Consider the following 20,439-nt stretch of genomic DNA (forward strand, 5'->3'; position numbering starts at 1 on the left):
ATATTCAAAGACCAAACTAATAAGGCTGTCAGAGTGACACCGTACCAGGACTGAAACAGACATCTACACTGACCTAGCAGCTTCCTGAGGCTACAAGGTGCTCACACTTGGTCTCTCCATTTGAAAACCCTATAGGGCACAGTTCTACACTGACACACACGGGTTTGCCAGGAGTGGGCTAAACTCAAAGATGACTGGTGTGATAAATAGAAAAACTATGACTATATCCAAGTGGCCTTAGAATATGCCTTATCTTTAAAAAAAATTTAAAAATGTAACGTGTGTTTGAATACATAATTGAATTTTCTCTTCTGTGTAGAATGCCTTAATGAATAAAAATGTCAAAACAAAGGATGTTGAACTCCTAATTAATGCTGTTTCCTTCTCTAGGAAATGAGGCTTCCTAGACTGTGCCTTTTACTATGTTGTTGTTCTTAGATGCAATTGAGTTGGTTTCAACTCACAGTGACCTTGTGGACAATAGAACGAAACAATGACCAGTCCTGCACCATCCTCACAATCATTGCTATGTTTGAGCCCAATGTTGCAGTCACTCTGCCAATCCATCTCTTTGAGGGTCTTCCTCTTTTTCACTGACCCTCTACTTTACCAAACATGCTGTCCTCCAAGGACTGGTCCTTTCTGATAACATGTCCAAAGATGAGAGGTGAAGTCTTGCTATCCTTGCTCCTAAGGAGCATTCCAGCTGTTCTTCCAAGATAGATTTGTTCATTCTTCTGGCAGTCCATGGTATATTCAGTATTCTTTGCCAACACCATAATTCAAAGGCATCAATTCTTCTCTGGTATTCCTTATTCGTTGACCAGATTTCACATGCATATAAGGCTACTGAAAATACCATGGTTTGGGTCAAGCACACTTTAGTCTTTCATCTTTGCTCTTTACCACTTTAAAGAAGTCTTTTGCAGCAGATTTGCCTAATGCAGTATGTAGGCTGAATTCTTTACTCCTGCTTCCATGAATATTGATTGTGGATGCAAGTAAAAATGAAATCTTTGACAACTTCGATCTTTTCTCTGTTTATCATAATGTTGTTTATTGGTCTACTTGTGAGGATTTTTGTATCCTTTACTGTGATGGTTTTTTGTAAGAATTTTTTTTTTTTTTTTTTTTACTTTCTCATTAAAATCTACAAATTAAAGGAAACTAAACAGATGTTTAAAAGAAGAAACAACCTATGAGAAGATAGCCAGCCATTCATTTCATTCCCATGGACAATGGAGACCTTATTGGTGTGTGGGGGTAAAGTGGAGACTGGTGCTGACCATCAACTGCCACTACAGAGCAAATTTCTGCCATACAGGGGGGAGAGAGCTGAGTTAAGCCCCAGAAGACTGTTCTAAACCCCACTCTACCACCAGCCAGCTGTGGAGCTTACTGGCAAGCCACTCCACTTCTCAGGCTTCATCTTTGCAGAACATGGAAATTAGTATGAAGATGTAATATTCCTGTCTTAGCTATACTGTTCAAAGTCCTTATGTTGCCATATGGCATCAATGAACTCTGCTAACCCACCTCTTGCTGTTAATGTTAGTTGCTGTGGAGCCAACCCCTGACTCATGGCAACCCCACACACAAGAGAACAAAATACTGCCCAGTCCTATGCTGCCATCACCTTGATCAGTTGTGGATTGGATCCTTATGATCCTTAGAGTTTTCGCTGGCTGTTTTTAGGAAGCAGATCACTAGGTTGTTCTTCCTAGTCCATCTTAGTCTGGAAACTCCACTGAAATCTGTCCAGCAACATGCAAGCCTGCACTGACAGATGGGTGGTGGCTACAAGAGGTGCACTGGCCAGGAACCAAACCAAGGACTTGTGTGTGGAAGGCCAGAATTGTACCACCAAACCACCAATCTACCTCTTACAGAGGTTTATCTTCCCACAATCTTCAGTCTGAGTCAATTAATACTGTTCTCTCCTAAAATCACTGCTGGCTTCTGAAGCTATGCAACATATTTTTATCTGTGGCAAACAATAGGAATACTTATCCTTGCCACAGGTTAAATAACCAGGATCTGGGAAGAATCTATAGGGAGGAGAGCTCTCTGACACTTACCAGAGTTCGAATAAAAAACTTACATGTGACATGCCTTCAACAATGAAGCACATGGAAAGGAAGCTGTAGTTCTTGGAAAACAGCGTAGCAAAGAGAAGTTCAGTCAGAGCTGTGGTTCTGGTACAGTGTCAGGAAACACTCAGTGGAAAATGAGAAAGGGCCACGGGGGGGAGGGGCAAGACCAAATTGGTCTTATGACTTAGGGAGCCTTGTAACACCACTTCTCCCCTGGCAGGAAATTTTGTCTGCTCTCTAGTATTAATCATACTTAATATTTATACAGCATTTAGCACTTTAAAAAGGACTTTTGAATTCAACAACTCATTTGCTCTAAGAATCATCCACACTTAACTACACTTACTCTTCACTTACTGACTATCCCATTATCCAACATTTCGCATTTACAACAGTAGTAAAAAAATCTACTACCTGAAGGTTATAGCCTAAAGGCAAGGGTGAGAGGGGACTAAAGGCACTGGAGGGGGTCAAGGCCCCTTCCCCTGGGGGATCAGGTGGAAGAAGCCTGGCTGGGAGTGGTGGTGTGAGCTGAAGCAGAGGGCAGCACCATTTGGAGGGGTGGGTCTGTGTAGCCTCAGGGAGGCAAGTGAGTGTGCCTGGGGCAGTGCACAGAGAAGTGCAGTAGGCTCAGCCTAGCACTGCTGGAGCAGCAGTGGGATGAAGCTGATAGACTGGAGGAGCAGGGTGGGATATGCTTGGCCATGCAGGAGGAGGGAGGTGGACCTGGGGGTGGGGAAGCAGGGCAGCTGTGGCCAGGTGCCCAGCCTGGAAGTAGTGTGCGGGCCATCAGACAGAGTGGGCTGGAGGCAACTGTGGCCATGGATGGGCTCCATGGGCTGACCTATAGTGGGGGAGGAGGGGCTGGGGGCTGCAAGCAGCCCCAGGAGCAGGTGGGAGGTCTGTGTTGGAGTTAGAGTAGGGTGAGGGGAGCTAAGTTTGGGTATGGGTTGTGCAAGCTCAGGGAAGAGCTCAAAAGCTCCAGGGAACAGGGAGAGCAGTATTGGGAGAGCAGTGGGCACCTCAGCCAGGAGGCAATAGTCCTGGGAGCAGCCCATGCTGGTAGACTGGGGCCAGCCCATTGGCCCAAGGGGCCCAAGGAGGGGGGCACCCAGGGGTGCAGGAAGTGAACTGGCTGCCCAAGGTGCAGGGGGACAGGTGGTTCTGGCTGTCCAGGAAACTATCTGGAGGAGAAGGGGTCCCAGGAAGGAGAGGGCCCCCCAAAGTACCAAGGACCCAGAGGCATAGGTGCAGGAGGAGGTGGTAACTCTAGGGTGGAGGAGAACACAGGGTGCAGGGGTTGGGGGAGAAGAAGAGCTCTGGGAACCAAGGAGAGTTGGAAGCCACAGCCCAACGGCAGGCTCGGGCCTGCAGGATCCTCTTCTGTCACTTCTGCCTGGGCATCACTGAAGCTACGACTGCAGGGAGGCTGCAGAAGGTAGCAGCAGGTAAGGCAGTTATACAATTTTCACTTAACTCCAACTTCACATAATGACCTAGTCTTTGGACCTAACCATGTCAATAAGTGAGGAGTGGGTGTTTATGAGGCGGGCAGGTAGTATTTTTACTCTTGTTTTACAGATGAGAAAAGAGAGGCCTCATGACTTACCTAAAAGACAGGGCTCATATGGTTATTCCCACACCAGTGCTGATTCCATTCCAGCATAGTATCCTCATTAGAACTAACACAGTGTCACAATGCTAACTGAGGCTAGTAAACATGTTTTCTCAAGGCTTCCATCCAGGAGATGGATCTTTCAAGCCACTTGAAATGCATATAATTGTGAATCTGTGAAATCTGCCATGGCCCAAGCAACCAACATTCTCAGTGGAACTTGGGCTAATTAAAGGTGCTTACTGTGAAGGTTCCATGGAGTGATGAGACACATCCACTCATTAAACCCATGGGGAGAATGGGAGTTCTGCAAGTTTTCCTTTCCATATAAAACCTAAGAACATCTTACATGCACCTTTGGAGCAAAAACAGTGAGACTGGTACACTGAAATACATATTCAATTCCACGTCCACTGATATTTTTCAGGAGACTTTAAAAAATAATTACAAACTCTCCTTCTGGAGACCACAAGCTTCCAAGGGGCTGTCTCTTTTAAGGTTCCAGTCTAAGTGGAAGGCTCGAGACTGCCCAAGGCAGCTCTTCCAGTGCTGGGACTCTGCAATTATCTGAAAACACGGCACCACTGTGGGTCTGGTCCTTCCATGTACAGAATGTGTCCTGGCCACAGTTCTGGTGTTTCATTTACTTCTCTCTGGAGTGTGGACCTGGAGGCCACCTTCTTGGGCATGCCAACCCTCTGCCTATCCACGTAAAGTAGGATGGTGGGTGGGACTGCCAGGACTATTTCTAGAAACTTCTCTTGTTTCCACTTAAGCTTTCTTAGGGGGAGGTTTTAATGTGATTTCATGCTCAATCATAAGGGTAGAGATGTGACATACGCTCTCACAGGACAAAGAAGAAGAGCCTCAAACTAGAGATACTGACCCTATTGTCTGGGCAAGGCTGCAGCCCAATTGCCACAGGTTTAACAATGGAATTACCCTCTAACCAGGTAGTCAGCAGCAAATTAAGCAAAAGGCACAAGTGCTTCCCCACTCCAGGGCTTGGCCTTTCTGTTGTGTGGGTTCTATTATGTTCTCAGTTGTCAGATTCTCACATCTTCCTCAACCCTGCCCTTCTAGAGCCACTATCATGCCTCAGAACCAAGTCCTAGCAGCCTCACTGGGCTCAGTAAGTTAGGAATCTTTGCCAATATCTTAGAGGAGTTATCATCCTTTTCTAAATTAGAATATGTTGCTCTAAAACTGCCAGTAATCTGTCTTGACTAGCAACATCAGTGGGCAGGGAGCTTCCCTTCAGGGAGCATCTGTCTTTGAGTCCTGGGTGGAATTACTTGCATCTAAAAGTTTTCATTCATATGACTGTTGACAACTGTTTCATAACAATGGCAGTGTCTGTAATGGCTAGGAGCATTATTTACAGAGGGTTACTATGGCGACAGAGACTGAAGAAGATATCATGAGTCAGGGTCAGACTGCCCCAACTCTGCCCACTGCCTGAAAATACTGCCAACACTTAAGACACAGGGGGAAAAGTGAAAAGGAAAACCCTAGAAAAACTGCCTGCTTACATCCCCACATTCCCTATAATTTGACAAGAAGTCACAATGCTTACCCATTAGCTTTCTATTCCTAATTACATTTTCAGGGACATGGTCCTGCAGACATAGGTTATGGAAGGAGGGCTGCAGTGAGCCATCAATTCTGTCTGAGAGTGGGTTTTAGAAGCCTATACACATTTGTATTTAGACCCTCTAGTTTCAGTTGCATGTGATGGATCTGGAGTCCAGGGCAATGCCACCCAGGTCCAAGAACTCCCATTATATTCACTAATGTCGCTAGAAGAACATGGCCTTATTTCTGGAGCAGAACCTTCACAAGACAGCTAAAGAAGGGCTGGGGGTCAGAGGTGAAGGTCTGGTCAATGGAGCTCGTTGGCGCTCACCTCCAAGTTGAGGCAGCTTTTGTCTGCAGGCCTATAGTGGCTGGCATCCCCGTCGGCTCTGCGGTGCAGCTCTGGACCGGCTCGAAGGCACAGCTCCCCTTGCTCCTCCCTGTGGTCCTGGCTGAGCTGCCACTCCATCTGATCTCTCAGTTTGGACTGTTAGGTGCATGGGAGGGATTTTGTTTGTTTGTTTGTTTTATTTTAAACAAAAACAAAGGGCCAGAGGGTGGGAAGTGGGGAGGATAAAGAAAATGAAAATGGGTAAGGTAGACGACTGAAAAAACTACCAGACAAAGAAAAGCATGAACAGAAAAACCAACTTAAATACAGTGGCATGAGAGAGTGAAGAGAACAGAATCAAAATGAGGATGAGCAAAATGAAGGGCTGAAACATCTGAAAAGCAAAAAGAGAAAGAGGGAAAAAGAATGCAAAACACCGGTTATGAGGCGCATGCAATGGGGGTGCATGAGTCAGAAAATTAATCGCAAGCATACTACCCATGAAGGATACGGAAACAAGGTTCTCCTTCCTTCCTGTAGGCCGAACAGCAAAAGCCAAAATCCAGGTGGCTTCTGGGTCATGCACCCGAGGGTGATGTGCAGAAGGCAGTCCTTGTGGCCTCTCCACTTTTCCCTTACTGCTCAGAGGGCAGGAGCCGGAGCAGGCCGTCAGAAAGCTCTTCCATCAAAACCCTCCTTCTCTCAGGACTTGTGCCTCTCCCCCATTTGGCTTATCTTCCAGTGGGAGTGGATGGGCCTGGTCTGCCCAGGACTTTTCAGAGCTGTGCTTTGTCCCTTTTGGTAATAAACCCAAGTAGGGGTTCCAATGCTCACTGGCAAGTCTGCTAATTATCCTGACTGTAAAATAAGCTTGTACTTTGTTTTAAATTCCTCATTGCTTCTTCACCAGGTAGCTGGTTGTTTGAGACATCAAAAAAGGAGCAACATAGACTGCGTCGATCCCTATTCCTTCCATTGGGATTAGCCTTGTGTCATGAGGAAAGACCTCTAGACCAAGGGCTGTGGCGCAATTGAAAGTAAGACAGAAAAAGGGCAAAGAAACAAGAAAACTGGAAAGAAAAAAAAAAGAAAAAGAAAAAGAAAAAGAAACCCAACCAATAGAAATGCTCTGGCTGACACTTTGGGCTTTAGTACAAGGCAGGCTGAAATCATAACCAAGCAGCCGTGAGCAGAGTGAGCTCTAGAGCAGCAATGCCAGCGAGCAGGAGGAAGAGCAGGGCAGAACGGGGAGGCAAGCCGAGGAGCCCCCTTACCTGCAAGTCTGCGACCAGCTCCTTCCCCAGGTTCCCAATGGGGGAGTCCCGGGACATGGAGGTCACAGTGGAGAGGAAGCTGGAAGATTCAGTGAGGTGGGGCAAGGGGGCCAAGTCTTCCAGGTGTTCCCTCAGGCCATCCCCAATCCGGTTCACCTGCTCCAGGAAGGCCTGAAGCTCCTTCCTAAAAGCCTTCATCTTGGAGTTGATGGTGCCCAGCAGCTCAGGTTCCTCCCAACCACCCTGGACACCAGGCTCAGCAGCATGCAGTTTGGCATCGTAGATCAGGCTGTCGGTGTCGGTAATGAGGCATTCCACCAAACGCCCGAGCCGCTCTGCCTCCTGTTTTATGTTCACCAGGCACTCAGGGTCCTCTTGGGCCTGCATGAGTGTGGGTGGACACAGCTCACTAGTCTCAGAGGGCTTCCCACTACCAAAGCCTGATGTCTTCTCAAAGGTCTCCTCCGAGTCACTCTCACCACCAATGGGGCCTTCCCTCTTGGGCTGGGGCAGCCGGCTTTCCTCCCCGTCACTCTCCTTCTTGCCCATGTCACTCTCAGCATCACTGTCACGGGGGCTCGGGGCATGTAGGCCCAGGTGTGCAGCCAGGTCATAGCGCTGCACACTGGAGAGCAGCACGCGGTTCTCGTACTGCAGCTTCAGCACCTTCCCACTCAGCTCGTTGATCTGTAGTCTCGCTGACTTGAGCTCCTCCTGCAGGGGGAGACCTGTGCCCCCATCCCGGCCTGGGCTCTCATCCAGCCATCCAGGCTCTGGCCGTGGCTCAAACTTGAACTTGCTTAGCTCGTGGGTCAGCTGTCGGTTGTGGTCCTCCACCTCAGAGATGGACCTCCTGAGCAGCTCTGCTTCCTCCTCCACAAACTGGAGGTGCCGGCGGAGCTCTGAAGAGGACTCAGTGGCATCAGCGAAAGGTGAGGTAGGAATGCTTGGGGGGTGGTCCCTGCTTGCACATTCACACTCGTACTGGCCCCTCATGTCCTCCATCTCTGCTTTGAGGCCTCGGTTCTCCACCTCCAGCTCAACAATCTTGCGGCCTAAGATGTTGGCTTCCTCCTCCACTAATTTGAGCCGCAGTTTTAGCTCAGCCTCTCTGGTGCTTGGTGGCCTGCCTGCCTCTCCAGTTGGGAGAGGGCTGTCCACATCGCCATAGAGGGACTTGTACTTCTGGAGCTCCTGCTCCAGCTCATCCTTCTCCCTCCCTAGCTTGGCCATCTTTTTGCGCATCAGGGAGGCTTCCTCTTTGGCAAATTGAAGCTGGCACTTCAGATCAGCACTGTCGTCCTGCCAGGAAAGCACAGCCCAAGAGAAGATTATTTGAAAATACCACATGTCAGTGTTTCTGTTGATTTCCTTCACACCTCTCCCCAACATCCACATACACAAACACAAACCACCACTCTTTCTGTCAGTGCTGTTGAGTTACATGTAAAAAGGAGCTAGGACAAAGCACAGGAAGCCAGGGGCCTTATGGAAGGGATATACTCAATACCTATTGCTCTGTGCTTTGTCAAAAAAACAAAAGAAACAAAATATTAATTTGGGGGGGAAAAAAGCACATGAAAACCATTACACAAGTTGTAAGTGAAGAAGGAGAAAATTAAATGGGATCCAACACCCATCCATAATGTGAGGATTCTAATCACTTTGTGGGTCCAACCTGGTGAACTGTCAGCATCAGTAAAAGAGATACCAGAATGCCTTGCCAAAGCTGGATGCAGACCAACAGGAAAGTCATCATTGTTTCTATCCTGTGGCCACTTATTCCCTCCATAGGGTACAGTCCTCACTCAAACTCCCCACAACCCACAAGGTAGTCCAGGATGGCAGTGTCAGGTGACCCGGAATTGGAGCCCACCTTTCCACAGACCTGCTGAGGTAGCTGCATTAAGTCAATTCACCTCTCCCCCTTCTAGTCTCTCCATGCCCAACTTATGACAAGGATGACATGAAGACAAAAAATGAGATGAGATCCACGTGTGTGCTTGGGAGGTGAGGTACCATTAGCATCTTATGGTACAGAACACAGGGCCCTGAATGTAGATGCCGGGCACTCACAACCTTTTACCATGCAAGTTTGACTTCCAAGACTGTGGTTACGGTCCTTTCCCATTAGTCACTGTAACACAGCAGGAAATTAAACTTAGACTCTCAAGGCCAGGAGTTCAGTGTCTGATCTTCTAAGATACGGTTCTCATTGAAATACAGAAGATTCTGGAGGTCACTGAAGCATAGAACTTTTGCTAGTAAAAGCCCACATCTCTTGGCTATGGGCCAAGACACATTGTTGTTGTTTTTTAAAGCAGACTGGCAAGTTGACTTTACCTTGTCAGAGCAGGTCTCAATAATCTGAGTTGCATGAATTCTGTTTTGGTCTTACACCAATATTTTACTACTCACATTCAATGAGTAGGGAAAATGGCCAGTGTCATGAATCATTCCTGCTTGACAGACTAGCAGCAGTTTCAAAAGGCTGTCATGGGAGTAAAGACTTTATAAAGTCTCCCCTCACCAGGCAGAGAAACACATCAAAAATATACTCTGTGCCACTCAATCCTCACCAGTCCCAGGAGAGGAGAGGTGTCAAACTAGGCTCTGCAAGCTGTTAACCAGTCTCTGGAGCAAGCCTACCCTCCCAGGAGAAAATGCATTCTTTCGATGTTCATTTGTGCTCTAGTGGTCTCAGAGAGTCGATACAACTTTCACACTATGCCCATCTTCTGCCATTTGGCAGGAAGATAAAGTCCTCCCTTGGGGCCTCCCAACTTTCCACTTTTCACCCTGCCTTGATGTCTCCTTCCTCACCAAAACCTACAGAAGGAAAAACACAATGTGACAAAGAAGACTCAAGGAACAATCTCAGACTAACCATGAAGCCAATCCCTGGAGCAGGCATGCCCTGACACCAAGGTTGCTGTGAAGGTCAAATGAAATTGGTAGAGCAAAGTGGCATGTCAATCACCATACTCTAGCACCCTGGAATGAACTTTCTTCTTGGTCTGAAACATACTCAATATTGGGTAAAGGAGCAGTAATTCTGCTTTTTTTTCTCTCTGTGCCTTGTTGTTGTTGTTGTTATTTGCCGTCGAGTCGGCCCCGACTCATAGCGACCCCTCCTTGGGTTTCCGAGGCAGTATCACTACGGAAGCCTTAGGAAAATAATATATAAGTGTCATTGGTAGGCAAGCAAGCGTCTTCATGTTCTAAGATGTTTTCACATTAAGGATTTGTTTGGCTTTGGTTAGGAGAACATGAAAACAGTGACTGTGACTAAGGAGAAGGAAGACTGTCTGTTTCACTCAAAACTGTCTAGAACTAAATATGCTATCATCATCATTATGATGGTCAGGATCTGCTTTAAAAAAGCCTACACAGAATATATGGGTAGCGCAGTGCCTAAGGCACTTGACTGCTAACCAGAAGGCTGTCGATTCAAACCCACCAGCCACTCCTCGGAAGGAAGATGGGGCAATCTACTTCCGTAGCAATACTGCCTCGGAAACCCAAGGAGGGGTCACTATGAGTCGGGTCCGACCCAACAGCACATAACAATAACAACAACAACAAAGATATACATCGCATTTCATTCTAACACTTAAGGAAAAGCATGCTGGCATATATGTTGATTCACTCATTCATTCATTCAGTTAGCTATTTACTGTGTATCTACTTATAAAGAAGTTGGCATGTTACTTTTAAACAACCCCAGCTTCCTAGAACTTTAAAAAGCAGAACAGTCAAAAACACATTTTATTTTTTGTTAAATAGAAGATTTGCAAGAAATCTAAAAACCACATGTGTTGTTCACATGAAATTTGGAGTTTAAATTAAGCTAAAATACTATTAGTGAAGACAGTTTTTTAGCATTTTATAAATGAATTCATTTGGGAGTTAAACGTTTGAGGCAGGAAGGCAGAGACATTCCAGCCCCATCACTAACTTGATAGCCATTGTCTGTCCATTGTCCAAAATCTCCTAAGTGAGCCTATCCTCACTTTGAAGCTGGGAAATTCAATTTTTGCTGAGAATGGCAGCAGGACCAATGAACAGAATGTTCTTCAGCTGCAGGGAAACTCTACTCCACCCTCTGCCATCTCAAGCCTGAGACTCCAGAGACAGGACAGACAAAGCATGGCAGTGGTATGCATTATGACCAGTGCCCTGGCCCTGTTTGCAACGGTATTTGCAAATGGAGAGGCTGGTGACCAGGTGAAGGCCAGGGTGAGGGAAATCAGGGCATGGGGCAGAGTATCCTACACATTTCAGGAAGCTTTCTACTCAAACCAAGAGTCCTGCTATTGCATCAAGTCTTGAGCAAGGAGTCTCAGGAGATCTTTCCTGATAGTTTTCCCCTACAAATGGAACTGAGAATTTGGGCAGCAGGTATTATCTCTGAAAGACACATGAAAACTGAGCTTTCCTGAGGGCTCTGCTATTGTGGATGTTATATGTGTTCCTCTGCACCTCCTAAAACAGATAGACAACTCCAAAGAGATCCAAATCACCTTGATTTCTGGAAACCTTGAATCTTGCACATACACCCATCTTCCCCACTCTCCACAACTCTATAAACCATAGCAACATATCTCACTATTAAACTTAACCCATTTCTTTGTCAGGGTTGCCAAAAGGAGCAGTTACAGAAGCAAGACCCTACAGAGTATCTGATTTATGGGTTACCAGAGGACTGATAACTTGTCCAAAAATGCTTCTTGCTCCTTAAAGAAAGAGTACACAAACACCAGGAATTCTAACATAGGATTGAAGCATGCTGTTATTTCTAATCAGCACCCATGCACAAGTAGTTTTGCCACCAAGACTAAAGCAGTTTCTGAAAGAAAGGCAATCTTTGAAGGAAATGTGTGTCTCCTTAACAAAGGGTCAGATTTGGTCCATCTGGTGGAAAGCGCTGAGAGCAAAGGACAGGGCACTTCTGTGGGAAGAAGGTGGATGGAGGGAATCTATGTTCAGCCTCCTCTGAAAGTGGGAAGCCACTCATACCATGATGGGAGAATCACAGCCTCACTCAAACAGTAGATGGCTGGATACTCATCTTATCTTATAATCATAGACTTTCCACAATTCTGCCAAGACTCTAGGAGAGGGGTCTAGGTCTCTAAGCATCACGCTATATCCTAAGTATAAGGATATCAAGCTCTGGTTTCAAGAGATTAACAGACAGCTCCCAAGAATGCAGAATGAGAGCAGAAGGTTGAGTCAAACTTTCCACATGAAACTTCCCCTTCTGCAGGCAGAGAATGCAAGCATGGTATGAAGGGGAGGACACACACAAGATCACCATTACCACCACCAGCAGCTGGAAAAGGCCTTGTCAAGCAACAGAAATATATCAGTGTTGGTATATATTCTTTGGCTTGCAAGTCTGAGTCTGCTGTCTAACCAGCACCCCAAGCAGGTGGACTGCTCTTGTTCCTACCTTGCGCTGGGACACCAGTTTCCTTTGAGTTTTGGTTGCAGACCTGCAGGTCCCAAGGCGCTCCACTCCACCATTCTGCTGAACAGAAACTCCTCCTCTCAATAATGCCACAGACAGAGTGGAGTATCCTCCCCCTCCAGAGCACATGTCCAGAGCCTAAGGCTCCTGGTCTTAGCCTGTTTTACCCACTAACAGATGAATGAAACTCCTGGCTGTGCATTTCCCAATGGGGCAGTCATAACTCTTTGAAGAAAAGGTCTTCACTGGTAAAGAGTAAGTTTAAAGTATGCTGTTAGCCTAGGAAGGTTTCAGCACCCTGCAGTGGGCCAACAGATTTTATTTTCCCTGGTATTAGTGGATTCCACAGTGAGATTTGGGGAGTAGAAAGGGTGTAAGAAAAATGTTAATCTGTGGCATCCCTGCTGCTCATACCAGTTTGGGCTCTCCTTGAATGGCACTCTGGGGATCAGTGAATTTGGAGAAACTAAAGGCTAAGATACTTGCCTGCTAACCAGACAGCTGGTGGTTCAAACCCACCAGCCACTCCTCGGAAGGCAGCCACTCCTCGGAAGGAAGGTTGGGCAATCCTACTTCCGTAGTGATACTGCCTCGGAAACCCAAGGAGGGATCGCTATGAGTCGGGGGGACGATGGCACATAACAACAACAACAACAACAACAAAGGATATCATTAAGTTTAGAGTTCACAAGGGGGCAGGCACGGCACTGAGGCTTAGAGCTTAGCTCACGGGACTTAAGGCATCTCTCTAATCTCTCTAATTACTGCTTGCTTAGAAAGTTCAGTGAGTTGATATCCCAATAAAGCCATTGTTCTCTCTAACACCTAATACTAGCAGCAATTTACAAAAAAAAGGAAGAAGAAAGAAGTAAGGAATCCAGTAAAACAACTTTGCAGAAGAGGTAAGAAAAGTTCTGAAGAGCAAACACATGTTCAGAGAAGGGGCTAAGATTTTACCATCTTTCAGTTGGAATATTTTAATTTCAATAAAAACAATTTAAGATATTGTTCAGCATGGTCATTAAAAAGAAGGCAACGCTCAAAACTATGCCTTATGAATGACCAACACTATAGCAGCTGTATTGCTTTACTGTGTGAATGGCTGTGGAGGCCAACATACCTTTTAGCAATTATGAGTCTTGGCAGACCTTTGAACTGCATCTCATTTTTATATTTAAAACAAAGCCAGTTTGTTTCTCTCTTTCTTAAAGAAAATTATCAGCTTATCATTACCAGACAGAGGGGTTTGAAAGGAAACTTTTCTTTTTCTTTTTTTTTTTTTTTTTTAATGTTTTAAAGGTAAAACTAAAGCTTTTTTGGAAAATTCAAGATTAGGTGATTTTCTTCTTGTTGTGTGCCACTGAATCAATTCCAACTCATAGCAACTCTATATGGCAGAACCGATTAGGAGACATAAAACCTCTGCTTACCTGGTTCAATGTTTTCTTTTCTTTGTGCATTTCCCGACTGCCTCTTCTTTTCAGGGAACTCTGAAATAGATCCAAGTGACATTCTGTTACTGAGAGCCAGGCACTTGGCAGACTGTCACCACAGTTAGGGTAGACACAATGGATGAAGGCTCTTTCCTTCCCTGGAATCAAGAAACAACTTAGGGTCAATATTTAAATGCAGTTGAATATGCTTGGCAAGGTCCTTGAATTATAAGAGGCTTTAAATACTAATTATTCCACTTGGATTATTATTTAATAATTCATGTTTAATGAAAAAGAAGGGTGGGTTGGATAACTTACAACAGTAAAGATAGGAGAAGAAGAAGAAAAAGGAGGTTTTGGACATAAATATGCAATTTTTTCTAGTGCTGTTTACCTTCTAAATTATGTTTTACTTGAGCTAATCTCAAAATTAATTGATGCTTCCTGGAGCTTATAGGTAAGTGGCCAGATAAAGGAGTGGTAAGGAAGGGAGAATGGTGGCCTGTGTTTATAGAGAAATCTAATTTAGGTTGCAAAACTCTCTATGAATAAAAGCAAACCCAGTTGCTGTCAAGTAGATTCTAACTCATGTGATCCCATGTGTGTCAGAGTAGAATTGTGCTCCTTAGGATTTTCAATGGCTGATGTCTTGGAAGTAGACTGCCAGGTCTTTCTTCTGAGGCACCTCTGTGTGGACTCAAAACACCAACCTTTCAGTTAAGAGCCAAGCATGTTAACTGATTCCACAAATAGCCCATTTCAATTCCTGAGTAAAGTTCAGAGGCATCATGGTGTTCATATCTGTGTGAGTTGGCTGTGACTATGTCCTATAACGGGCTGGGTCCTAACTAGTTGACATGCATTCCAGGGGCGCCTTAGCTGCTCTAAGCAAGAAATTGAACACATGCCTGAAATAAAAACATGAATATTGATACAAGGGCCAAGTGTTGTCTGAAATAGAATTACAAAGACACAGGACAGTTCCTGCTAAGGTAAAGTATGAAAACAGAAAAAAATGACTGCAGGAAGAGAGAAAAGCATGCTAGGGGAAGAAAAGGCATTTGATACCTAAAAAGATTAAGTTAACCCTGAGAAAGTTGGAAGAAAGTCTAGAAAGTAAAACTTTGTTGGACATCACTCTCATTTTTGGCACATGTGTAGGTGGGAGGGGATCATCCCTGATATCCACCGTCTCCCTCCTACATCACATCCAGTCTTGGTGCGATGACCTTGGGCCTTCAGCATTGCATCCTGAAGTGGATGCAGGGCCCTGATCCTCTGCTTGGTTGCTCTGCTCCTCTTCCAAACAACCCAGTCTGGAAAGGAGACTCTTGTGCAAATCACTTATATCACAGTTGGAATTTAAGTTAACTCAGTCATTACTGTCTACATTTTAAGCTTTTCACTCTCAGAATTGCCAAGCCTATTCACTTATGGAAGGAATTTCAGATTAAGCAACAATTAGAAACTGTTGTAGTTGTAGCTGCTGTTGAGTTGGCACTCAACTAATGGCAATCCCCTACACAGCAAAATGCTGCCAGGTCCTGAGTCACACTCTGTGATCAATTGGGGAATAGACACTTGTGATCCATAGGGTTTTCACTGACTGATTTTCAGAAGCAGATCATAAAGCCTTTCTTCTGGAAGCTCCATTGAAACCTGTTCAGCATCATAGCAACATACAAGCTTCCAATGACAGATGGGTGGTGACTATACATGAGATGCATCAGCCAGGAATCAAACCCAGGTCTCCTGTCAGTGAAAATCTACACTGAACCACTACTGCCTTAGTACTTAAAATCTAACTGTCCTTTGGCTCCTAGGAGACTACAGGCCTGGAGGCCTGGGGTAAAAATAGGTAACAGAGAGCAAGACCTCTAGGCAAAGAGATGAAGATTGTAGAATCAGCATGATAGATCAGGTGCTCCCTAGTTATCAAAGAGGAGTGATGGTATCTTGTCTCTAAACTCTAGCTGCATAAATGGCTTTTAGAATCAAAGGCCTAAGAATTCAAGCCAGTTTTTTTTTTTTTTTTTGGTAAAAGCAGGGTCAAACTATAAAGAGAAACTATCTCCTTTATCAGGTAAAGTTAAGCATGGCTTCAAAATAACTTGTATTTTCCTTCATAGAATAGGTCTTCCGTGATCACTCTTGTTGTAGTAAGGGAGTTTCTTTCCTTTGAATGAACTGAGTGAGATGAATGTTTGTGATGATTCACTACAGAGAAGAGTTACAGAAAAGAAGTAGCAAGGAAGACTGTTCCTGAGACCGCACCATGAAGGATTGAATTCTGGGGCTGAGCTCCAGAACGAGAACTTCTGCACCTCATCACTTCCTCCTGAGGAATGATAAACAGATGCTGTGAATGCTGAAAGAAAACCAGGGATCTGGGAGTGAGACAGAGCTAAAAGTGGGAATAAGAGTTTCTTAAAGGCTCTTCTGACTCGTGGGTTGCAACATTTCAATGCAGGAGAAAGGAGCACACTGTGTAAGCTTGGTAGGAGGGGCAGGAACCTGTGCCTGAGTCCTCCGAATCCATCTGATGTGTCTCCCCATTACCAGCTGTTCTAGTAAAGTAGTCATAAGACTGCCTCTGAGTTTTGTGAACTTCCTGGCAAATCATCAAATATGTGAGGAGCCATGAGACTCCCAGTAATATATCACACAGTGTTTCGCTGCTATTCATAAGGTTTTCAAGGGCCAACTTTTTCAGAAGCAGATGGCCCTGTCCTTCTTCTTAGTCTTTCCTAGTGCAAAGAGTGGGAATTAGAAAACTGAAAGGTAAGAACACACTCAGCATTTCTCAAGCTGAAGGAACTGAAGGAAAAATTCAAGCCTCAAGTTGCAATACTGAAGGATTCTATTGGCAAAACATGTAACAATGCACAAAGCATAAAAAGAAGATGGAAGGAATACACAGAGTCACTGTACCAAAAAGAACTGGTTTATGCTCATCTATTTTGGAAGGGAGCATACGATCAAGAATGGATGGTACTAAAGGAAGAAGTCCAAACTACACTGAAGGAACTGGCAAAAAACAAGGCTCCAGAATTGATGGAATATCCCCTGAGATGTTTCAAAAAACAGATGCAGTGTTGAAAGTGCTTGCATGCTTATGCCAAGAAATTTGGAAGACAACTACCTGGCCAACCAACTGGAAGAAGTCCATATTTATGCCCATTCCAAAGAAAGGGGATCCAATAGAATACAGAAATTATTGAATAACACATTAATATCACATCACATGCAAGTAAAATTTTGCTGAAGATGACTCAAAAATGGTTGCAGCAGTACATTGACAGGAAACTGCCAGAAATCCAAGCTGGATTCAGAAGAGATTATAATTCAACTCACTGCCATCGAGTCAGATCTGATGCACAGCAACCCCTCCCTGGGTTTCTGATGCAGTATTGCTACGGAAGTAGATTTCCCAACCTTCCTTCCAAGGAGTGGCTGGTGGGTTTGAACTGCCAGCCTTCTGGTTAGCAGTCAAATGCCTTAGGCACTATGCCACCAGAACTCCCAGAAGAGGTTATAGAAGGAGGGATATCACTGCTAATGTCAGATGGATCTTGGCTGAAAGCAAAGAATACCAGAAAGATGTTTACCTGTGCTTTATTGACTATGCATTCAACTGTGTGGATCACAAGAAATTATGGATAGAATAGTTAATTGTGCTCATGATGAACTTGTACTAGACCAAGAAGCGACATTCAAACAGGACAAGGGGACAATGCATGGTTTAAAATCAGGAAAGGTGTTCATCAGGGTTGTATCCTTTTAGCATACTTATTCATCTGTATGCTACGCAAAATAATCCAAGAAGTTTGATTATATGAAGAATGTGGCCTCAGGATTGGAGGAAGGAAGACTCATCAACAATCTGTGATATGTGGATGACACAACCTCGCTTGCTAAAAATGAAGATGACTTGAAGGACTTACTGATGAGGATCAAAGAATACAGCCTTCAGTACGGATTATAACTCAACATAAAGAAAATAAAAATCTTCACAACTGGGCCAATAAACAACATCACAATAAAGGGAAAAAACATTCAAGTTGTCACGGGTTTCATTTTATTTGGATCCACAATCTATGTCTATGAGGCAGCAGTCAAGAAATCAGACAATGTATTGCACTTGGCAAATCTGCTGCAAAAGACCTCTTTAAAGTGTTGAAAAGCAAGGATGTTGTTTTGAAGACTAATGTGCATCTAAGCCATGGTATTTTCAGTCACCTCATATGCATGTGGTAGCTGGACAATGAATAAGGAATACTGGAGAACTGATACATTTCAATTGTTGTTTTGGTGAAGAATATTGAAAATACAATGGACTGCCAGAAGAATAAACAATTCTGTCTTGGAAAAAGTACAGCTGGAATGTTCCTTAGAAGTGAAAATGGCCGGAGTTTGTCTCACATACTTTGGCCATGTTGTCAGAAGGGGACTGATCCTTGCAGAAGGATATCATGTTCGGTAAAGTAGAGGGTCAGCAGAAAAGAGGAAGATCTTCAACAAGATAGACTGATACATTGGCTGCAATGATGGGCTCAAGTACAGCAACAATTTGTGAGGATGGTGTGGGACCAGGCAGCATTTCATTCTGTTGTGCACAGGGTCGCTATGAGTTGGAATCACCTTGATGTCACCTGAGAACAACAGCAACAACATGCAACCCCCAACACAGATCCCATTCAAAATGACAACTAAAATGAAAAACATTTCAAAGATTAAAGTTACTAAAGAAATTTTCAGGGCCAATGTGAAGGAAACCATAAAACTTTGGTGACAGACATAAAAGAATGCTTAATGCAGCCAGTTGGGAAGACCCTGTGTTGTAAAGATGCCACATTTCCCAAAATAATTTTATAATTAAAATATAATTTCAATCAAATCCACCACACAGGCACACATAATTTGCGTGTGTGTAGTAAGAGGATAAAAGAATTGACAAAATGATTCTAATATTTATCTAGAACTGTTGTGATGTGCCTTTGAGTTGGCCCCGACTCATAGCGACCCCTCCTTGGGTTTCCGAGGCAGTATCACTACAGAAGTAGGATTGCCCAACCCTCCTTCCAAGGAGTGGCTGATGGGTTTGAACCTCCAGCCTTCCAGTTAGCAGTCAAGTGCCTTAGGCACTATGTTACCAGAGCTCCTTTATCTAGAACAGAGGTAGGCAAACTATGGCCCTCAAGATAAATCAACATATTGCCTGTTAGTAAATAATGTTTTCTTAGAACACAGTCTTATTTACTATCATCTGTGGCTGCTTCATACTACTTTGTACTTTGTACTACTAGGGTAGAGGAGTTGAGTAGTTGTGACAGAAACCATATGGACCACAAAGCTGAAAATATTTACTACATGGATCTTCACAGAAAGTTTGCTGAACCCATCTAGAAAAATAAATTTGTGAAAACAACCAAGAACACTTTGTAAAGGAAGAATAATGAGAAGAGGCTTATAAATTAGATATAGAAATATAATTTATTTTGTTGTCAGTATAAAAAGAGACAGCTCAATGGTTCAGAAATTTATTCTAGAGTATAAGCAATTTTAATGACTGATACAGGTAGCATTTTAAACCAATAGGGAAAGAATAGGCTATTTTGGTATATGTTGGTAGAATAATTAGCTGACAAAGGAAAAAAAAAGTGTGATCCATATACCATATATCCAAACAAATTGAAGATGAATTTAGATGCAAAATATCATAAAGGACTAGAAAGAAACATGAATTTGTTCTTGAGGTATGGCCTTTATAAACACAGAAACAAATGCAGAAACATCTAGGAAAGAGTCTGATAGATTGGTAAAATTTTTTAATTTCCTGTATATCAAAAGAAATTGCTTATAATTTTAAAAGACAAATGAAAAAATTGGAGAAAAGATTTTTCTAATACATGACAGACAAAAGAGTAATATCTTACAAATCAATAGAAAATCACTTTAAGGAGAAAATAAATAAATGGCCAATAAACATGTGATTACTAGTCATTAAGACAATGAGATGGCATTTTTCACTTATATGACCTTAGTGTCAAGAGCATATAGGGCAGTGGGTAGGTACACACTGACAGGAAGGCAATGTGGCCTTAAAATACATATGCTGTGACCTAGTAGTTCCACCTCCAGGAACATACCTAAGGAAGCATGCAAAGACAGGTGCAAAGACTGATGTGTGAGGATGCTCAACATAGTACCTGTTAACAGCAATAATAACACACTGCCATCGAGTTGGCTCTAACTCATAATGACCCTACAGGAGAGAGCAGAAATGTCCCATTGGGTTTCCAAGGCTGTAAATCTTTAGGGAAGCAGACTGCTTCATATTTTCCCATGGGATGGCTGGCAGGTTTATACGACTGACTTTTTGTTAGCAGCCCAATGCTTTTAACCATACCATCATCAGAGCTCCTTTTTATAGCAGTAATGGAGGTATTAAAATGTTTTTGGGAAATATTTACACATGCAGGAATTGTTCTTAATATAAGTTACAAACAGCATGTATTTTATAATCCACTTTGTTACATTGTTGTTGTTGTTGTTGTTATGTGCTGTCGAATCGGCCCCGACTCATAGCGACCCCTCCTTGGGTTTCCGAGGCAGTATCGCTACGGAAGTAGGATTGCCCAACCT

The 20,439-nt window shown here is 43.9% G+C and overlaps 1 protein-coding gene across 1 annotated transcript in view; it reads right to left on the reverse strand.

Moving 5' to 3' along the window:
• Positions 1 to 20,439, reverse strand: part of MTCL1 (microtubule crosslinking factor 1) — a 235,857-nt gene that overhangs the window by 56,380 nt on the left and 159,038 nt on the right. Inside the window, 3 exon segments of the mRNA XM_042782073.1 lie at positions 5,615 to 5,770; positions 6,889 to 8,190; positions 13,792 to 13,851. Coding sequence (XP_042638007.1) covers positions 5,615 to 5,770; positions 6,889 to 8,190; positions 13,792 to 13,851 — 1,518 coding nt within the window.

The sequence above is a fragment of the Orycteropus afer genome, unplaced genomic scaffold (assembly GCF_000298275.1).
Source record: "Orycteropus afer afer isolate SDZICR_OR568_19922 unplaced genomic scaffold, OryAfe1.0 scaffold00234, whole genome shotgun sequence".
Lineage (NCBI taxonomy): Eukaryota > Metazoa > Chordata > Mammalia > Tubulidentata > Orycteropodidae > Orycteropus > Orycteropus afer.